The sequence below is a fragment of the Ornithodoros turicata genome, chromosome 10 (assembly GCF_037126465.1).
Source record: "Ornithodoros turicata isolate Travis chromosome 10, ASM3712646v1, whole genome shotgun sequence".
Taxonomy (NCBI): Eukaryota; Metazoa; Arthropoda; class Arachnida; order Ixodida; family Argasidae; genus Ornithodoros; species Ornithodoros turicata.
In genome coordinates this window covers 23,612,142-23,631,577 of record NC_088210.1, presented here as the reverse complement: position 1 = coordinate 23,631,577, position 19,436 = coordinate 23,612,142, and the positions used below count along the sequence as shown (strand labels likewise).

Genomic DNA, 19,436 nt, shown 5'->3' with positions numbered 1-19,436 from the left:
TCAACACTTAGCTCCACCGGACTATGACTGACTTTTTTGGGTTATATTTTTCAGCCATATGCAGATGTAAATATCGGGTTATATTTTGAGTCGATAATTCGGGTGTAATCGGGTTGAGGTGAACCTGATTCAACCAGATTCTGGTTTAACTGGACTGAATAAGATGTAAATCTTTGGTTTACTTGGCACAATACACACGACACACCAGTAGACACAGAGTATCAATACTTAGTCCATGCATCTAAAAGGCAGCAGGGTCTTTGCTTTGACACTTGGCATGAGCAGATTTATGCATTTACAACACCGTTTCCAAGTTCTGTGTTAGTTGTGATGACTTCGTACCCCCTGGTCCAGTAGTTTTTGGGGAACTATCAAATGAAACCTTGCTTTTGCCGATTTAAATTGGGGGATGGGGGGATATCGGGGCATAACTCTGTATTATCCTCAACAGTCAGGCTCAAATTCTAAGGCCTCTCTAAAGATCCTGTTCGGTTCCAGAATGGATATTACTGGGCAGCAACAAACCTTTGCACCTGCAAAGCAGTGTCATAACCATACCAATGCACAAAATAGCGTGACACACTGTAAACGTATTTTTATTCGCAATGCATTAATTTTCGCGAATTCCGCGACCGCTAGAAAATCACAAAAAATTGTACTCGTGAACGCAGTTTGATGTTTATCCCGCGAAAGGAAACAGCCCCGAATTCGTGAAATAACTAAATAATAAATAAATAACTTCTCGAACGACTGAATGTACGATTCACAAAAATTAATACGTCGCACATAAAAATACGTTTACAGTAATTTATATATAAAGCCTGAGGTTTTAGGGTTGAACCAGATTCTTCCCAGAATTCGCACCCCAAATTGAAGGTTGCCTCTTTAGGGTGAAACCAGATTTTTACCCAGCAAATTGCCCTCACCGAGACGTCCGCAGGAATGCACACTTACTTGTTTGGCAGCAAATGCAGTTACATCACCGTTCGTACCAAACCAGTACAGATAGTTCGAGTAACTGAGCCCGAATTTAACATACCGGAAGTTTTCCCACCCGAATTCGCATGAATTCAGAGCACATGTTTATTTCCCCGATTTCTACCCCCCAATTTCGAAAAGGATATTTCCCAAAAACTTCAGGCTCTATTTATATAGTAGTTGATTATGGTTGAAGTCCTACGCCTCCACTGCGCCAACACTGATGTGACAGGTATTAACGTGCACAATTATTCCTCTAAAAAAATACAAAGGAGTTATTGTTGCACAGAGATTTCTGGCTATATGTTTGGCCTCGAGGTCATAGAAATCATGTCAGGATGATCAATGGCTGCTGCTTGCACACACACACATCCAGTAAACTTTCATGCACAATCTTTTCGCACCACGACGCACACTATTGGTCCACGCGGCCAACATGAGGGTTCTCTTCCAGGAACTCACGAAGCAGTGTTGGCCGATCGGTCATTATGCCTGCGGCACCAAGTTCAAACGCCCTCTGGTAGTCTTCTTTGTCGTTGATCACCCAAAGATAGGTCTGGAAAGAGACAGGAGGAACAGAGGAAGGCATTTAGGAGACTAGACTCTAGGGAGCTTTTATCGATGGCTGGACACACATGTGACTACTTTGGAAACCTTCACATCCAAATTACCTGACGTCTGCGTTTCCCCTCACATGTTATTTTTCTTGTCTGAGCGTCTGCTGTGATGGCCTCGTAACAGGGCCAGTCTCCGTGCCCATCTGATCAACACACACGCTCTTCTAATGATGTGCACAACCTACTAGATTTTAGCAACCATGTCATAGGCACCCCTTCTCAGCACTGCACTTGGTGTCCAACGGTGGCGTTACTCATTGGCCCCGTTATTGCTTCCTCAATGTCTACAATACTACGTGCTTCAGCTTCCCTTAGTATTTTTGTACTAGCGGTGGGTGTCCCACGAGAGGTGCTTCTTTATAAAGTTGATTATCATCATCATTCTACGAGTTTTCATAGGAGCTTTCGCTGTCGTCTGCTACGGGAGTCGTACGACCGATTCTGCATGTTCAAAATTCAAATTCCCATTGTCCAATCATGACGTAGATCTCATGGGCCGATGTTTAGCGCTCCTGGAGGATCTTGCGGACGGGCTCCTCACAGAGGTTGCCGATTATGACACGGTCGTCAAAATCTAGTGGGTCGTGATGACGTGCTAGCCCCATACATTACCATTCCAGATATAACTGCATAGTTCAACTTACTGGAATCCCTCTCTTCCACAAGTGATCGAGAAGAAACTTCCTAACCAAGAACCTGTGACGTAGGGGAGGTCAGGTACACATAAATGTGTTATGCAAATGTTTGTCCCTTTGCACTACCTACCATAAAAAAGTGACTCACCAGTCTATCATTTTTAATAACAAAGTGTGGCGCATGAGAAAGCTGCTCTGTCTTACCAACGGATTTCTGTGAAAAGACATATGTACAGAATAAGCAGTGAGTGTAATGGGCAAATGACTACTGTTGTTTTTTTGCTCACGGTGGTGGTAGAACTTACTTAAATGCCACTGAGGGTAGAATAACTTCAAGACACGAATGCTTGATCTTCATAAAGGGAAGCAACCCAGTGTATGTCAGGATCATCAGGTAGACCACACTCTTTGCCGAGAAAAACATTGGCACATTTGGATTCTAGAAACAACAACAACAACAACAAAAAAAGTTACAAGGTGTGGCAGGAGACCAGGCTGAAGCATTTGAAACGAATTGGGGTATTTGAGGCACATGTGCGGGGGTGGTTGGTCTTCCTGTGTGTTGTAGTTTGTCTATCCCAAACTCTGGCTTTAAGTATGACGGAGTTTGCTCACCAGCTAGCTTGAGTACATGCTGTCCTATCTACTACAGTGTTTCACAAAATACCAAAATGATTTCTTTTTTTTTTTCAATTACAATAAACAGCAATATATTCTAGGTCAAGTGGGCCACCTTACGGCTGCAACCTTGGCAGTTCTTTTAATTCTGGGACATAGAAGTTCGGCGCAATGGAAACATCTGCTTCTTTTTGAAACGCTGGCGCTGTCGCTGTTTTTGGAAAGGTATGGAGACAATATAATGTGAGGAAATTGCCCTGGGAGTAAAGGCAGGTCTGGTGGTCATTTTTGCCATTCTGCCACAAGAGCGCTTTCTCCTTGCCCCTAAAGGGATGGTCACATCCGGAAACCCATCTATGAAACTGTACGAGACGCCAGCACAGCCACAGCATTCCTTTTTTCAAGGTCGCCCCCTCATTGATTCTTACGGGGTGACGTTTTCTGGCATACCCTGAATTTCCGTCGTCTGCTTATGTCATGTAATTCCGTCAAACAACAGTCAAACTACTCCACTATTTTGCGGGGTACTTTTGATACCGTTGTCAGTTGGCCACGAGGAATAAAATGACATTATAGTTTCGAAATTGACTGGAAGTGCGGACACACTTCGCTGACAAAATTCATAGAAGGGCATAATGTTCACCAACGGCATTTACATCCTGTGCACTGTGTCTACGAGCGAGGTTCATTTGTAGTAAGATTTTATTTTCAAATTTTGTAGTGGCAATTTAAGTGCGAGTAGAAAAAAGTTGCTGTAGTGCTTCCTGCATCGAAGAAAAGGTTTAACTAGCAAAGACAATATGAAAACAAAGGTAAGGTAGAAAATCGGGGGAGCAATGCTTAACTAAATATATACCGTTCGTTATTGTTATTCTTTTTTTAAGTTGGTGCGTTGGTACGTCAAGCGTCGGCAAGTGAAAACCGTTTTGAAAGGCCGGGATTTGAAAGAAATGCTGCAATTGGCCCGTTGTGCGGGGGCTCGTGACAAATCACAGGGAAGGAATGCATTTATCACGCAGTAAGGGATGACAAAAAGATTAGCATCGAGCCCCAGGTTAGCTTTGGGAACATCAATGTATATAATGTCATATCGCACATACATAAAGTACACTTACCACTTTATAACACCTTTCAGCCACTCTATCAAAAAAGCTTCCCCAAATAGTGATGTCTTCTCTGTTAAATTCCACAATAAGCTTGTTTACCTGCACAATAGGCACATAACGATTGAAAGATGAATCTATTGTGAAGCTGTGATCAGCACGACTACACACCTTTTCTATCAGCTCATCCTTGTCAGCTTTTACATCTATGTTCATGGGAGTGCTTGGGAATTTTACAAACACATCCCTCAATAGTGGGATACGCCTATCCGCGGATGCTGGACAGACAATTCCTGACAAAAGAAGTATGTGCATATAGCAAAATTTGTATATAGTCGACAGACTTTGCATATACTTACCATTGCAAAAGTCCACCGACAGCGAGCGCTTAAGAGGGGGGATTTCCTGTTGCAGAAACTCATTGCAGCAAACACACGTCGAGGACATTATATTGGAATGCTGTTACAAGTTTTGCAAAACTTACATCATAATTCAGTTCAGAGATAGAGCTGTTTACACCTGCACATCTTTTCAAGTCGTTGTCATGCGATACAACAACCTGCCCGTCCTTAGTCAGCTGGACGTCCATTTCCAGAAGATCTGTGCCCATATCAACGGCACTAAATACAGCAATATTTTATTGATATCAGTTATACGTCCGATGGAGTGTCACTCGCAAATACAATAAGAACTAAATGCGTGCTAAAGCTCAACAACTAGCAGGATATGGTATTTTACTTGCCGTTGGAAGGTTGCAATAGTGTTTTCCAAACTTTCAGCAGCACCTGAAAAAAAAGAACACATGCCAAGTGCCATTGTGTGTCTAGCTTTCGAGAATTCCGACGCGTCCGAAGCGCGTCGTATCACTCCTATGTTCAGCGCGTCAGCAGGAGAGCGTTGATTTGCTAAGGTAGTACCTACCTCCGCGGTGGCTGATGTGTCTGCAGGAGAATTTCAGCTGCTTCCGTCGATGCAGCAAATGTGGGTACTTGAATAATATTACTGACGTCAAGATATAACCGCCGATCACGGTAAAAACTATCATGTCTGCAAGAGATACGTAAACTGAGCAATAAGTCACTCCTAGCGATGCGCGTGCAGTATGATTGTTCCATGCATTTGCGCTGTAACGCAGCTCAGCCAATGACATAGATCACTTTGCAGCTTGTGCCATACCTATAAAAAATACTAGTTCCATCATCGCTTAAATATCCGTGAAAACGCGTTCCGAACAACAGGAGCGGGTATCGAAACCACAGCTTGCCCTGCCCATCCTTCGTTATGGGTATAGTTGCAAGGTTCCGCCAGTTCCGCTACATCATTTGACTAATAAATGCCCATTTGCTTGGCATCTGTCCAATTCCCTAGGTGGTATTCGTCTGACTCCAGATGCTCTGTGTTGCAGTGGCCATTCCAACCATGTTGTTAAATAAATGTCTGTAATGTATGTATCTATACTTCTTCGTCATGAATGTTGGTAAACATCGGACCTCTTCACTAGAGGGCATATCACTTCGGATTGTTGCACGGCTCTGGATTGGGGTAAGGCTGTTGGATAGCCAGCTGAAAAGCCATGAAAAGCTGATAACTTGAAAGCATGTTCCATTCGTCTGCATAGAGACTTTGTGTTGTGTGGGATATATTTATTTACCGCATTCTTTTCAAAACAACAACGAAAGAAACATATGCTGGTTTTAGAACTTCGTATTTTGATATTCGTCGAGGGCGCCACGTTTCCTTCTCTTATCTTTCTCATTAAATAGCCAGTATCCAAAACGCAGTAAAGCAAAGACAGCAAGCTAGCCAGTGGCTAAAAGCCAAAATCTGTTCGCTGTATTTGGGTTTGGGGGGTACAATGAGAGTTGAAGAAATGTAGTTCTTTTGCTGTGGTCGTTGCTTGTGAGACAATGGTTACTCTTTGGAAGAAAGCGACATCACCCGCCGTTGAGGATGCGGCCCGTGACATTATCATCAAACGTTCTCTCACGAAGCACCTTTCGCAGTATATTCGTGATCTGCAGCAAGAGCTTATCACCTCAGACGCTGTTGTCTCTGGTGGCGAAAATGCCTCCAATGTTTGTTTCTGCCTCGAAGCTATATTCATTCACGGTCTCAAGGATACTTTCTCGAAGAAAATGTCAAGTGTGTTCAAGGCAGCTGCGCAGGAAAAGATTCCATCTCCCGATTTCTGGACATTTGTTATGGTGTACACACACAGGGACGTGTTGGCACAGATAAACCAGTTGAGTCAAATCACAACGGATATTGGACGTTGCAGAGCTTGGGTTCGTTTAGCCCTGAATGAGAACCTGTTCGTAAACTACGTCGATGCTATGATCCGTGATCCCAAGACGGTGCGTTGCTACTACCGTTCCTCGGCGTACATGGCTGATCGCGAACAACCTGACATTCTGAAACAGTTCCTTGATGGTCTCACGAATTTTTCTTTTCGACTTCCTGTCAACTGCAGCATACTCAACCATTGGAATACGACCCCACTTCACCTCGCTGGAATACAGCGGGCACCGTTGGACCCAGTTATGCCAGCGATTGATGTTGCTGACTTCTTCCACTACGAGACAAGGCAGTCCCGCAGTAAACTGTCTCTGAGTTCCTCAAGAAAAATAACTGCCTCAGTGGCCATTCAGGCAGATGACATACCACCGGAGGTGAACATTTCTATGGCTGGGGAAGGAAGCAACACAGTCGGAGTGCAATCTGAAATGTGTGACCAGCACGAGCACACAGCTGAACTGGAGAAAGAAGCAGCACCAGATGATCGTCTGTCAACCATCTCAGAGGGCCAGGTCAGCGTCGGGGCTCCAGGCTCAATGAGCAGCATGACATCGGCTCAGGTTCACGAGCTCATTGAAAATCTTAACCTGGATGTGAATGAAGGATCCAAGGTGTCAATACATGGAGGTTCCCCAGGCTCTGCTCCAGACTTTGATACAACTTTTCCAAGTGAGATGGAGAGGCCTCACGGAAACCTTCTTGATGCTGGCACAGGATGGTCTTCACCGTTTGAAGAGGCTGACAGAGAAGAGGACGATGTTGATGAAGGCGAAGTGCAGAGCTACGACTCTCTAGTGCTCAACTACACGCAAAACATCGACCAGAAGTTGAGTTGTACCCCGGAATTCACAGATCTCATCACTTCTGCTATGATGAGAAGCAGCAGGACCGGTCATGTGGTAAGCACGTAAATTGATTGGTGGTTGACTTTATGTAAGGTTCCGAAATGTACTGCACGTTCCCTACTTGGCAAAAGGCCATTTGTTCGGTCCTCTCTTCACTCAAGCCCTGTAATGCACCATCTCCGGGCTGTAGAGATATCTGTGTGAGTGACAGTGCCGCTATTTTTACGTTTTTCATGTGCTCGCATCCGTAGTCTGGTACTGCATTGGGCTGTACTCTGCTTAGAGTACCTAAGACGCTTGATACTTCACATTTTTCGTGTACACATTTGTACGTTGGTTGAACCCTTCGTATGAGAGAAATACGAGATTCCTAATAGCACACAACCCATGACGTTGGGAACAGCGTCTGCCATCCCCGAGCACAGGCTGCTATCTACTCATCAGCATAATGGCAGTTCCATAGAGGCACTGATGAGGTACCACTAGTCAGCATCACGTCCTCATGATGTGCTCAGTTCCCAGAGCACATGTAAATGCAAGCAGATGTAAATGCAGAGCACATGTAAAAGACAGCAGCCTGTAATCTTGTTGTGTGTGTGTGTGTGTGTGTGCATTTTTTTTTTTTTTTTCATTTGACCAAGCAGCATTTCTGTATCCCCCTCATTTCGCTCGGCTGAAAATAATGTTTCGTAACTTATACGATGAAGGCTCTCCTGTGCTTGGAGGAACGCAGGGTTAGACCGCACGCCTACTTGCACAATGGTCCAGCAACCCTGGTGTCCTACTTCTGAAGGGGCACTAAAGTGAAAAAAATTTCTCCTAGAATGGAAAATGACGTCACCTTGGTAGCAGCACAAAAAAGGAACGAGTCTCATCCGTTGAGTCGTTGGAAAGAGAAGAGAAAGTTTTGGACTTTAGTGCTCCTTTAACATGTAGACCCTACGCTGTTTCATTTTTCGCACGCATCAGTCTCATGACTGCTGCTATCATAAACCATGCCTCGGGTTATTCTCTGTCCATGAATCAGCCCCCATTCTCTGCACAGTACGTTTGCATTTAGAGCTGTACTGAACTAATACGTGACAGCATTCGTGCTGTTTTGTCCAAGAGGTGCTAACAACGTAACAGCGGAATGGTTCAGTGTATGTGAAACATACTATTCCTTGTTCTTATGTTCACTCATGGATTACGAGTTAAGCCAAGGGCTGATTGGCACGAAAAATCTATTTTAAGAAAAGTATCACAGGCATGGGCGTACCGAAAGGGGGGGGGGGAGCAAGGGGTCGTGGCCGTCACCTGAAGCGTCAGAGTCACTTGAGAAAATTGTGCACTCTTTATTCAGAGGCAGTGGCGTCACTAAGGGTACGCGTCACCAGGTGTGGGAGCTCTTTGCGTCACCTCCCCCCCCCCCTCATAATAGACACCTTTCCGTAGTGGACGGTACGCGACACATAACAATATCGTACCACAGGTAGTAAAAAAAAAAAAAAATCACGTGCTTGCAGGGGGCTCCTCATGTCGCCGCAGAGAAGTAGACTTTCAAGGTGCGGCGCGTCACCCGGTGCGTACCGCACCCTCTAGTGACGCCGCGGTTCGGAGGTCGCACACAGGTCGAACGGTAATGGCTCTTCTCAGAAAACAAAAAAAAAATTAACCTCTGAAAACCCGCATAGTCCGCAGCGTCCGTGTCCAGGAAAAGAGGAGCGGCTGCATGCGATTACCCCCTTGACACTTTGCCCCCCTTCTCCTCCCATGGAAAAAATCGTTGGAACTCCCATGATCACAGGCCCACGGGTACTGCGAGTTACAAGATCGACTTCATTCCGAGTGTGTGTGTACAGTCACGTGTATCATACCGTTTCGGCCCACAGGGAACCTTTCCGGTAAGGTCTGTGCTAAGGTCTAGTTGGCTCTCTTGCAGGAGCAGAGGAATGACACGCTAGAACACGCTCCTCCGTCGGAAGACTCATTCGAAGAACTCGACTTCGAGATAGTCCCCGTCGCTGAAGACGCGGATGAAGAAACGAAACTCCTTGTGGCCTGTCTCGGTACTATCCAACAGGAGAAGGGACTCGACCAGCAAGAGTACAAGTGCCGTTCGTGTGCTACCCCTATCGGCATGACCTACGGGAGCGCATCGCTCTGCAACTACGACGGCTACTCTTACTGTTCCGACTGCATAGGCGAGGTAGAGAACGTCATACCGGCAAGGATAATCCATAACTGGGACTTCAAGCGTTACAGAGTGTCGCGTAGAGCCAAAGCCTTCCTCGGCAAGGTCGAGAGCGAACCCCTACTCGACCTACGTTCAACTAATGCTTCGTTGTACTCCGCGGTACCAGAGCTAGCCGCGATCCAGGTGCTCCGGACGCAGTTAGGGTTCCTTCGGCCGTACCTTCAGACTTGCTCCGAGTCGGTGTGTAGTGAATTGCGAAGGATCATTTGGCCCCGTGAGTACCTCTACGAGCACGTCCACGTTTACGCCACTTTCGACCTGTTGCAAGTTCCGTCCGGGGCCCTACAGCGCACCTTGCAGAGGGCCATCGCGTTCGCCCGGAAGCACATCAAGTCCTGTCATCTGTGCTCCGCGAAGGGTTTCGTCTGCGAAGTTTGCCGCGACCCCGCAGTGATCTACGCGTTCGATATGGACGTCACTCATCACTGTTCTCTTTGCTTCGCCGTGTATCACAGAGAGTGCTACGAGACCACGAGCTCTTGTCCGAGATGCGAGCGAAGAAAGCAGCGAGAGTTGCAGGCCGCGGATGGGCAGTCTCTTAGTTAGAAATCACTCGGCATAAACTCTGAAAGCTATATATCTATATATATAATTTCTTTTTAAATTATCGCGTAAGATCTTAATATGTGCGCAGATGCTATATCACAAGTGCTACTCACGTGAACCAGATTACAGGAACACGGCATCTTATGGCATACATGGAAAGTGCAATCTATGGTTCGGTGCCGCCCAGAAATTGTATAATATAAATATATTTTATCGAGTGATTTGTTGTTGCTTCTTTGCTGCGTATCCCGCATCACGTACGAACACTTGTGTCGTTGAAGAATGGCGCGCCACACCATTTCGTGGTCGGAACAGGAACTAATGTAGAGTGGTCCAAGAAACAAATGTCTTTATTTAATTCTGGAGAATAATAAACGCTCGCAGGAACGTGAACTGTTGCCTGACGTTCTGCAGTGTCCGAGGGAAATCCAAAGTTCACTTTGACAGTAATCCCTCGAGGAGTCTCCTCTGGAAGTCGACAAAGCCGAAAGATAGCGCCAGTATGGAAAGGCCGAGCCACATGCTGCTGTGACCCTCGACGTTCGTCACCAAGGCGGGTATCTGAAAGACAAGTGTTGTTTAATAAACTATCTAAGGAGACCCCCTTCTGGTAGCAACAACACGTTCTTGATGACTGAAGGTCGGGGTTTCTGCCCGATATGGCGGCACCCAGATGTAAATCTCGCGGTCTATTATCTTTAGTGCTGTCAGCTGTTGCGTTGTACAAGGCGCGTTAGAACTAGAATGGATATCACCGGTCGGGGAGTGTAAGTGTTTTGGTGGCACAAGTGAATGGTAAACGGCGGTGTATTTTTTATTTATTTCTACAGACGAAAGGGAAAAAATGAGTAAATTGGGGAGCAATATTACAGCTTCTATTCCCTCAGGTTGCAATTACTTCCCACTTTAGTCCCCATGTCGGGAAATTTACTCCCTAACTCTCTAAATAGTCCTAATGCTTCACATAAACCTTCGTGCAGTTAGTCCTCAAGGGGACTAATGGTCGTGGCAATGCATCTAGTGAAACAAAAACGAAAATCACGCTTTTTTCTAAGGATGGGCCAGCCGAATACTCGAATCCTAGGTAGGGGTCCGGGAATCCGAATCCCAGTGCCCAAAACTGCGAATCTAATCACCAGCCAGGTTTGTTTGTTTGTTTCTTTTCAAAATTGGCGCCTCCGGAGTCCGCGGAAAGCCTGATTGGCCGCCAGGCCTCTGGGAGCGCAAAATAAAGCACAGCACAGCATAAAGCACAGTTCCCCTAGAAGTCTGCCCAGGACGCACATTCCTCATGGCGTCAGTCGGGACGTTGCCCACCTCTGTGAGACCGACAAGAGTCGGCGAGTCCTTCCACCATCACCACCACCAAGTGTCACCATTACAAGACAAGACATTATAAGTTTAAAAGTAACATGGTTTTGATTTTGATTGTTTCTTAGTTTTTATGGAAAGAATTCAGACGCGAAAGTTCGTGTATTTCCCGGAGTCGAAGGACAAGTATATGGGTATGTTTTCTCCTGAAAGTGAACTATTATTTAATTTATTTTTCATTAAACAAATATATGAAATTCTGCATCAAAATACTTTTCAGTAGAAGTGTTTTTCCCCCTGGCTTTTTAAACTCCTTTTTTTCCTTTTCTTTTTTCTTTAAAGAAAGGATTCGGAAGATTCGAGATTCGCAGAACCTTCCTTAGATTCGGATTCGGGAAATACTGGATTCGTCCCATCTCTACTGTTTTCTTTTTTCTGAAAGTGCACTGTCAAAAGCACATGATCCCAGTTGTCTCGCGACGTAAACACCCACCCGCACTGTGAAAAAGGGTACACCGATAAGATTAAAAGACTTGCACATTTGAAGAACGCAACTATGCACAAGGACGGACTGCACGGAGTAAGAGAAACGAAGGATGCCATCCATGTATGAGTGCACTCTATGTAGCTCAAATACGAAGTGAAATACTGACGTCCATCCTGGGGTAACCTCTTACAGTTCTTCGGCGGTCCGAGCCCATTTGGATGAGGAACTCCACGGCGTTCGGCCTGCAAGGAATGTCTCACGGGTGGGTAACTGGAGTCTTCTTTCTTACACGCAGGTTACCTGCTTTCGTTTTCACTGAGTCGGTAGGCCAGGTACGGGTACGTCTTGTAGCGGACCTCCCTAAGAGTTAACGTTGCACGACCTGTAGTTTTTACTACGATCGTATGCGGGATATAAAAGGGAAGTAACATACTGGCAGGGTCGAGTGCACTTGGCGAGGCAGTCTGGTCTCCAGCGCTCCAATTTCATCATGTGTGTGCATTGAACTGGAAATACATTTGACTTTCTGATATCACGAACGTCTACACAGTGGTCGTGTTTAGAGTAACTAAATAAGCTTCGCTTCAGAGTATCGACACTGAGGTCCAAGGGAGAGCAGGAGCGCCATCTTGTTTCCGCACCACACCGGTACCATCTCCAGTTGAGGATCGAAGACAGCTAATATGATGCTCGCTGTGGGATAGAGAAGCCTGTATGATTGCTGTGCGATAATCCATGTATTGTCCACCAGAGCGTCCCGAGGATGTTAAAGTGAGCAGAAGGCCGCCAGCACTGATAAGCCGCTTGCAAGAGACATTTCACCCGCGCACGATAGATGGCATCGTACGCTAAAGTGCGCGTGGCTACCGTGGTGCGGAAACAAGATGGCGCATGCTCGCTCTTGGAACTCAGTGTCGATACTCTGAAGCGAAGCTTATTTAGTGACTCTAGTCGTGTTTGCTCTGCAGATGTCTTCCCGTAACCTTGGTCACACTTTAAATTGACATGGCAAGATGGAAATCTGACAAGTTGGTTCCTGTCGCTGTCAAGACTATTTCGCACTTACTCATTTTAGATTTCTTCAGCGTTTCAAGCGCTCTACAGCCGCCGTCAAGCTTAACAGTAACGCGCGTGCGTGTCGTCTGCAAAAACTTTAGCAACGCGGGGCAGAGAATGTAGGTATACGACAACCACGCAAACGTGCCTCCCGCTGTCGTGAGGCGTTGTATATCTCGGCCTATAGTCCCATACGCAGTCACTCACGCCGAGGCTCACGCTCCGCGGCGTTGGCTTCTGCACAGGCCATGATCTTGCGCGTTACAGCTACGTCTGATTGCGGCTGTACGGACTGAAAACCATGTCGTATTTCTGTGTGTTCTGGCTCAAGTTAGGCGCGAAACGGAAAATACATTTCGGGTTTGGTTGCAGTCCGCCAACAATATCGGTTTTATACTTGGTTCGACGGTCTGGCTTGTGAGCTTTGTCAGGTAAATTTGCTCTGATGTTGGTCTGCCATTACCATGATCGAAGATGTCGCAGAGATTTTCCGATCTGGCATGTTTGAGACCGTACAGCTTGGAAGTACAGCGGCAGTTGTCAAGCCAGTTCTGCATGAGGCAGTTCTCGGAGCATTCCTGCAAGTAAGGGAATACCCTTCACCAACGAAGACGCGCGTCGGAGGAAATGCTTTCACACTTCTGATTGCATGAGGTATCCCTTGTACTGAAGTTCCTTCGAAAGACGGACGTAGTCGCTGCACATTGTTTCGTACGGAAATGGCAATGAAGCGATATTGGTCTGGAACAGGAAAAGGGAATAGAGACGTTAAGACCGCAGACAAATGGTCTAATAGAACTGAGAGGATGGCGGCTGGCCCGTGAAAATTCATAGCGCGAGAAAACCTTGAGCTTGAGGACAGGTAAAAAACGTATTTTTCGTGTCCTCAAGTTTAATCACGCGTAGGAAAGTATCAATTTTCTAAGAAGAGCACTGGTTTAGTCGTTCTTTATAATCGCAAAGTAATCAAATATAACTTGTTATCTCAGGTGTATAAGTCGTCAACCACCACAACCATTATAGTCAAACATTGAGGAGTACACTTCAAACGGTAGTGCAATGCGAGCTCCGGCTGTAAAGGTGGCTTCGCCTCGTTTAACGTTACGATGCAAGAAAACGAGCTTTACAGGAACGCGCTTGAGAAAAAGCGAACCTTCGACGGGCAATCTTGTAAGAAAGAGAAGAAATGGGTTGTTTCTTGATTTGTCTGCATTCCCGTCACTGATATAAGCACTACTCGACGCTTTTCGGCATTAAAGCATTCCAATAGATCTGCGGTTGTCGTGCCCTACAAAGCTTCTACTCTAGCATCAAAATATGGGGTGACACGGGACAAAACAACGTCGGCTATTACCTGGAAGGTAACGATTTTATATTTAAAACCCGAACGGAACTTCATGGTGTTCCTTTCTCCGTTCCCGATGACGTGCTGCTGGTGGAAGTGACCCGCCAAATAGGGAGTCTCATTGTAGGTCCGCTCACAGCGAGCGCTCATGCTTAGATGCATCCCTACGGGAGAAAGGTGAGAATTCTCAAGACGATTTCTTCGCAGACGACAGCTAGAGTCACTAAATAAGGAGCAGAGCGAGCAGAGTATGGACACTGATCCACGCCAGCGAGCGAGCCCGCCATCTCGTGTCCGGCGCGGCTTCCCTTCTCCGCCGGAGAACGGCGCGCAGGTGAGCCAGCTCGCAACCGCGGAAACCGGTTTTGGATGAAGGGGGACTCAACATGGATGACGCGTTCTTGGAAGAAGACACCTCGTGACACGATCGGGCCAACCGCGGACAGTGATCGAACGGCGGCTCCGGCGCGGAAAAGGAATGCGTTACTCTCTACTCCTATTTAGTGACTCTAACGACAGCAACTGATGGCATTGTCATCCCTTGAAAGCACAGCTATAAGGCTGTGCGAATTGTAATTATAAAACTGGAGCGAATACGAAGTGAACAGTTATGTAACAGGAGTGAATATAACCGAGAACGGAACAAATGAACATAACGTGATACATGCATACCAATCTTCGTATGAAGCTGCGCTCACTTTGTGTCATAACCTCTCATCCGTTATTTCTCTTCTTTCGTTTTTGCATATACTTACGAATGCAGCTTCGGAACTATTCGGCGTGGAAGAGACATCGATTCGATTCGTAATTTGAATCGGATGAAACTCTCCAATAATCATCATCGTCAAATAAAGTTTTTGTTGTTGTTCGCTTCGATATTCCAAAAACCAAAATGTCCGCACATCCCTACATGTCTGTAGACTGTAGTACACTCTTAAAAATGAACTTCACCACATAGCACGCTCCTAGCCAACCATCATCCCGAATGACAACGTTCTCGCCCCTGATTTGTTGAAAACGGGAGGCGGAGCCTATTCTGTGCCGTGCATAATGAGCACAAAATAGGCTCCGCCTCCCGTTTTCAGCAAATCAGAGGCGAGAACGTTGTCATTCGGGATGATGGTTGGCTAGGAGCGTGCTATGTGGTGAAGTTCATTTTTAAGAGTGTACTTGCTTACTATATTTCCAGGGAGCCGGGCACCGCCAATAAGGATGGTCGGGTCGTTTTCTCATCAAGTCAAACGTGTGGCAGACGGTTTCAAAAGCGTGTGTATACGCTGGTTGCCATCTGTGGAGTAAGAAGGGGCATATAAGATGCGCTGCGCGTGAATTGTAACTACGCTAGCCGTACAGGTCAGAGCACTCGAAGTCTTCACAGACGGGGTCGGGTGATTCCATGTGACAATGGAAGATGACCTTGTCTTTGGGATAGGTGAATTCAATCAGCTTGATTGTGATGCTGAGGTAGGCTCCCACGATGCGTTGCTGCGGAACGACGTGTGATTAGACGGCGCAAGACCCATAGGAACTCTGCGCACCGCGAAGCAACTGAGCCCTGTGAAGACTTCATGACCTTTGTTCTTCTATAGGAAGGTTACACTTTAATAGTCAGACAGAAGACTCTGATCACTGTGTCCGGGGTGTCCTGTACAGGGTGTTTCAGTTAAATCCCCTGGCTGAATAATTCGCGAACCGGTGCACCGATCGAAGAACTTTCTTTTTTTTTACAAGTATCTGTCCGATACCACCTATACAAGCTGCGCACCGTGTGAACGAGTTGAAGGCGCTCATTATTTAAATAAATGCGCCGTCGGCATTAAAATGGGTGCTACCCCGTTTGGGACCTTCAGTGGACACCTTTTAGAGAAAAATCTGCCACCGAAGCGGGTCATTTGTTGCAGTAATTAATTGGTTTCGTTTTACATATGTTTGTCACGGCTGGTCGTGGTGAAGCGCAAGAGGGCGTAATTCATTGGTGGATAAGGGAGTGGAAGACCGCCCTTTTGCGCTTCACCGCGACCAGCCGCGACAAAAATATGTAAACCGAAACCAATTAATTACTGCAACAAATGACCTGCTTCGGTGGCAGATTTCTCTCTCTCTCTCTTTATATATATAAATAACTGAGTACTTCATGGTCCACTTACAGAATCGTTGTCACTGCAGTCCATAAATTCGTGCTCGCTACATAGTCGGGTTAAGTTGTATCTGTAAGGTATAGCATAATCCATTTGGTTCATGTTCCGCCGAAAAAAAATTTAATTCCAAATACCCTCTTTCCATGCAGAAGGTCACAGCAGGAAACTCTACCCCCTCCATTCGGTTGTCACCGTACCGCACGGCAGTGGGATATGAATGGTAAAGCTGAATGTCCAGATGGGCTTGCATCAGACAGAACGCCACGCAAGCACCGAAACACGCCAGACGAAGCACCCTGGCAACGCATTCAGCACTAATGGAATATAGAAAGGAACATGACTATAGAACATGAGATAACTGATGTTCTGAGGCTGGAACAACATAAAAAAGACAAATACATACAAGGCCTCAAGTGCCTAAGAAATTAACGTTGAAAAATGGAAGTCACTGAAAAGGTTAGCCAGCTGTTGGACACAAACCCACATCTTCTGGATTTCCGGTCCAGGGCTCTACCAATTGAGCTAAGCCAACACACCTCCCCAGCGACTTCCAAGGGTGCGTCATCTGAAGGGACAAATCAACCACTCTCTCTCACTCATCCCCCTTTCACTCTTACATTTTTCTCACTCATTCACACAATCATACGACGGGATCGACGCAAGCGGCAACTGTTGAACATGAGATAACTGATGTTCTCTGTCTGGAACAACATAGAAAGGACAAATACATACAGGGCCTCAAGTCCTACAGCTGGCTAACCTTTTCAGTGACTTCCATATTTCATCGTTAATGACTTCGCTAGCTCGGATTAATGAGCTTCGCTAGGCTCGGAATGGTTCGACCGCCACGAGAAGATGCACAAGCGGGAGCTGTCTCAGCTCTTCTAAATCAGCTAGCCTCTCGCCCTGTCAATACGCTATGCCAGTAGCGCGGAGTAGTAGCAAGTAGCACGCAATGGATGGTAGTGCGAGGCCGCGAGCAATGGAGAAGAATTTACCAGCAATTTATTGATTGATTGGTAAAAGAAAAAAGATGGAGATGTTAGTCCCAAACTACTGGGGACTCCCCAGCAATAGACCGCCTCAAGGCATTGCGTCGCGTTGCCGAGCAGAAAGTAAAAGTCATCTCTGACCAAATATACCCCTATGCCATCAACTGCCATCTCTCTAATCAACGATGTCGACGCCGGTACGTCGTTATTTTGAGTGGGACTGAGAGAGGGAGAGAGCAACACTTGCCTGGCTTTATCCATGCGGCGAGCTCTGTCCATGAGAGTCTTGCGGATGATGGCTTTTTCGACATAGCTCACTACCGTGGTGGCTCCACTGTAGATGGAGAGACCCAGCCAGAAGCCCAAGTAGCCACCAAAGATCGCCAGAACGTTCGTTGGCTGCCCGGCGTTTTATAAGACGTACACGAATAATAGTGCTGTTATACGTTGAGTGGTGACCGCGGCAGCCAACGCGATGAAATTATGGGTTAAGCCGGTAAGAAATGCGTTCTTCTTACCGTAAGCATGGGTATGGTCTTGAGAATGTCAACGTAGCGAGATGGAACTATCAGCTTCATGTTAATGTAGTGGTACCTGCGCAATAAGACAGTATTGACGCATGCGCAAAGCAACGCTATAGGGGCAAGACGACAGATGTTGTCGCTCTTTCATCAAGCATCTCCTGTTTAAGAAACCACGTATATCAAAGTGCGTGTTATCATTTGTTTACCCATTAAATGGAGCTCTTCCTTCTATTCCCTGGTATCCGAGAATGGTGTCGTACGTTGTTTCCCTGAAGAAAAAACAAACAAACAAACAAAAAACGGCTGACTAGACTTGATTCTACACAGGACAGAAACCATGTCCACTTACTCGCAAGGTGTCCTGCACTGAACTTTGCATATCTTATCATAGATAAGCCTGCTCTTCTTCAGCACGCATTCCGCTAGAGAAGACGATAAAGAGTTTAATTCGGTTAACCCGTGTTAAAATATTCGGCATACTCACATGTTTTTTGGTCATCGCACATGAGTCCATTGATCTTGTTCCGAAAAGGGTATGTCTTCATTATGCAATGACATTGCTGCAGTGTAATGTTCATGCGGCATTCTTCAAGGCACAGCTGTAACGTAGCTTTATAAGTACACCCCCGTATACGAACAAGAAGCACCGCTCACAACTTTCGTGCACCCGATCGATTGTTCATGCCAAGACGACAAGGAAACGTACAGATATAGCAAGCATATGTGACCGGAAATCCTAGGGTGTGGGTTCGAGTCCCACTAGTGGTGCCTTTTCTTCAACTGTCACCATTCAATTCAAGTATGCAACTGAGCCCTGTCTGTCCTTCTATGTTTAATTGCCTCATCTACAACGAGACATATAGTTATCTCCGCCCAATTAAACTGCACCTCGTAGCAGGGTTTGATTATTGGTTGTTCCGTGAACGTGACGTCACTGCCTAACCAGAGGAGTGAGAGGGCGGCGCTCAGAGAAGAAAGGGGGCATCCAGACGCCCGCACGGCCGCGGCATTCCTCTTCTCAAGGTCGCGCCCTCATTGGTTGTTAGGGAGTGACGTTTTCTCGTTTCTCCAGAGAGGGCATTCCGGCATACTCTTAACATCCGGCGTCTGCTCCTGTCATGTATTCCATCGAGTAGCAGTCAAACTACGCCACTATTTCGGGTAGAATTTTCGATACCGTGGTCAGTGGTCCACGAGGAATAAAACGACACTATCCCCAACAACACTGAATATCCTCTGGATGTACGAATAACGTCCTAACGGATTTATATGTCCGATGGATATCTGAGGGATATCCATCTCGGACGTCCGAATTCGTTATGGCATTAGTCGTACATCCACAGGATATTCGCTGTTGTTGGGGATAGTTTCGAAATCGACGGAACAGATGCGACTGTCCCTTCGAGAACACGCGGGGCTGCACTCCATTTTCCAGTTTGTCACAGTCGAGGCAAGGCGTAACAAATACTAGCGCATGCTAACACGCTTTGGTTTCTTTATATTTATTAACAATATTAACCACCAAAGAGAGAGAGAGAGAAATATTACCGCTTGAGTCATGTAGGCCGGGTACATTCGATGTTCCCCGAATTTCTTGTAGTCGACACATTTCGTGTCGTACGGTTCAGGTAAGCCGATGTTCCCTTTCTGTAAGAGATGCCCTCTGACAAATTGCGTTAAATACAGATGACCGCGCGGGACTACCTGTTC

General features: G+C 46.3%; 2 protein-coding genes across 2 annotated transcripts; one reads left to right on the top strand and one right to left on the bottom strand.

Moving 5' to 3' along the window:
- Positions 1–161: 161 nt before the first annotated feature.
- LOC135371116 (lysophospholipase D GDPD1-like) lies at positions 162–5,463 on the bottom strand. Its single transcript, XM_064605129.1, has 11 exons — positions 5,128–5,463; positions 4,873–4,998; positions 4,694–4,736; positions 4,436–4,571; positions 4,311–4,356; positions 4,123–4,244; positions 3,964–4,053; positions 2,536–2,669; positions 2,379–2,444; positions 2,240–2,291; positions 162–1,534 (listed from the first exon to the last, which is right to left on the bottom strand). Exons 1-11 carry the CDS (start codon positions 5,150–5,152, stop codon positions 1,394–1,396), a joined length of 981 nt encoding a protein of 326 aa, XP_064461199.1. The 5' UTR covers positions 5,153–5,463; the 3' UTR covers positions 162–1,393.
- A 259-nt stretch (positions 5,464–5,722) lies between these two features.
- LOC135371114 (pleckstrin homology domain-containing family M member 1-like) lies at positions 5,723–10,094 on the top strand. Its single transcript, XM_064605127.1, has 2 exons — positions 5,723–7,145; positions 9,013–10,094. The coding sequence occupies exons 1-2, from the start codon at positions 5,859–5,861 to the stop codon at positions 9,871–9,873; spliced, it is 2,148 nt and encodes a 715-aa protein (XP_064461197.1). The 5' UTR covers positions 5,723–5,858; the 3' UTR covers positions 9,874–10,094.
- Positions 10,095–19,436: the final 9,342 nt, after the last annotated feature.

Excerpts from the sequence above, each read along its gene's own strand:
- LOC135371116 (XM_064605129.1), bottom strand. The coding sequence starts at position 5,152 with ATGATGGAACTAGTATTTTTTATAG. Across the intron at positions 4,357-4,435 it reads TCTCTGAACTGAATTATGAT|GAAATCCCCCCTCTTAAGCG; the intron begins GTAAGTTTTGCA and ends TTTCTGCAACAG. Across the intron at positions 2,292-2,378 it reads TTATTAAAAATGATAGACTG|GTTCTTGGTTAGGAAGTTTC; the intron begins GTGAGTCACTTT and ends CCTACGTCACAG.
- LOC135371114 (XM_064605127.1), top strand. The coding sequence starts at position 5,859 with ATGGTTACTCTTTGGAAGAAAGCGACATCACCCGCCGTTGAGGATGCG. Across the intron at positions 7,146-9,012 it reads GCAGCAGGACCGGTCATGTG|GAGCAGAGGAATGACACGCT; the intron begins GTAAGCACGTAA and ends GCTCTCTTGCAG.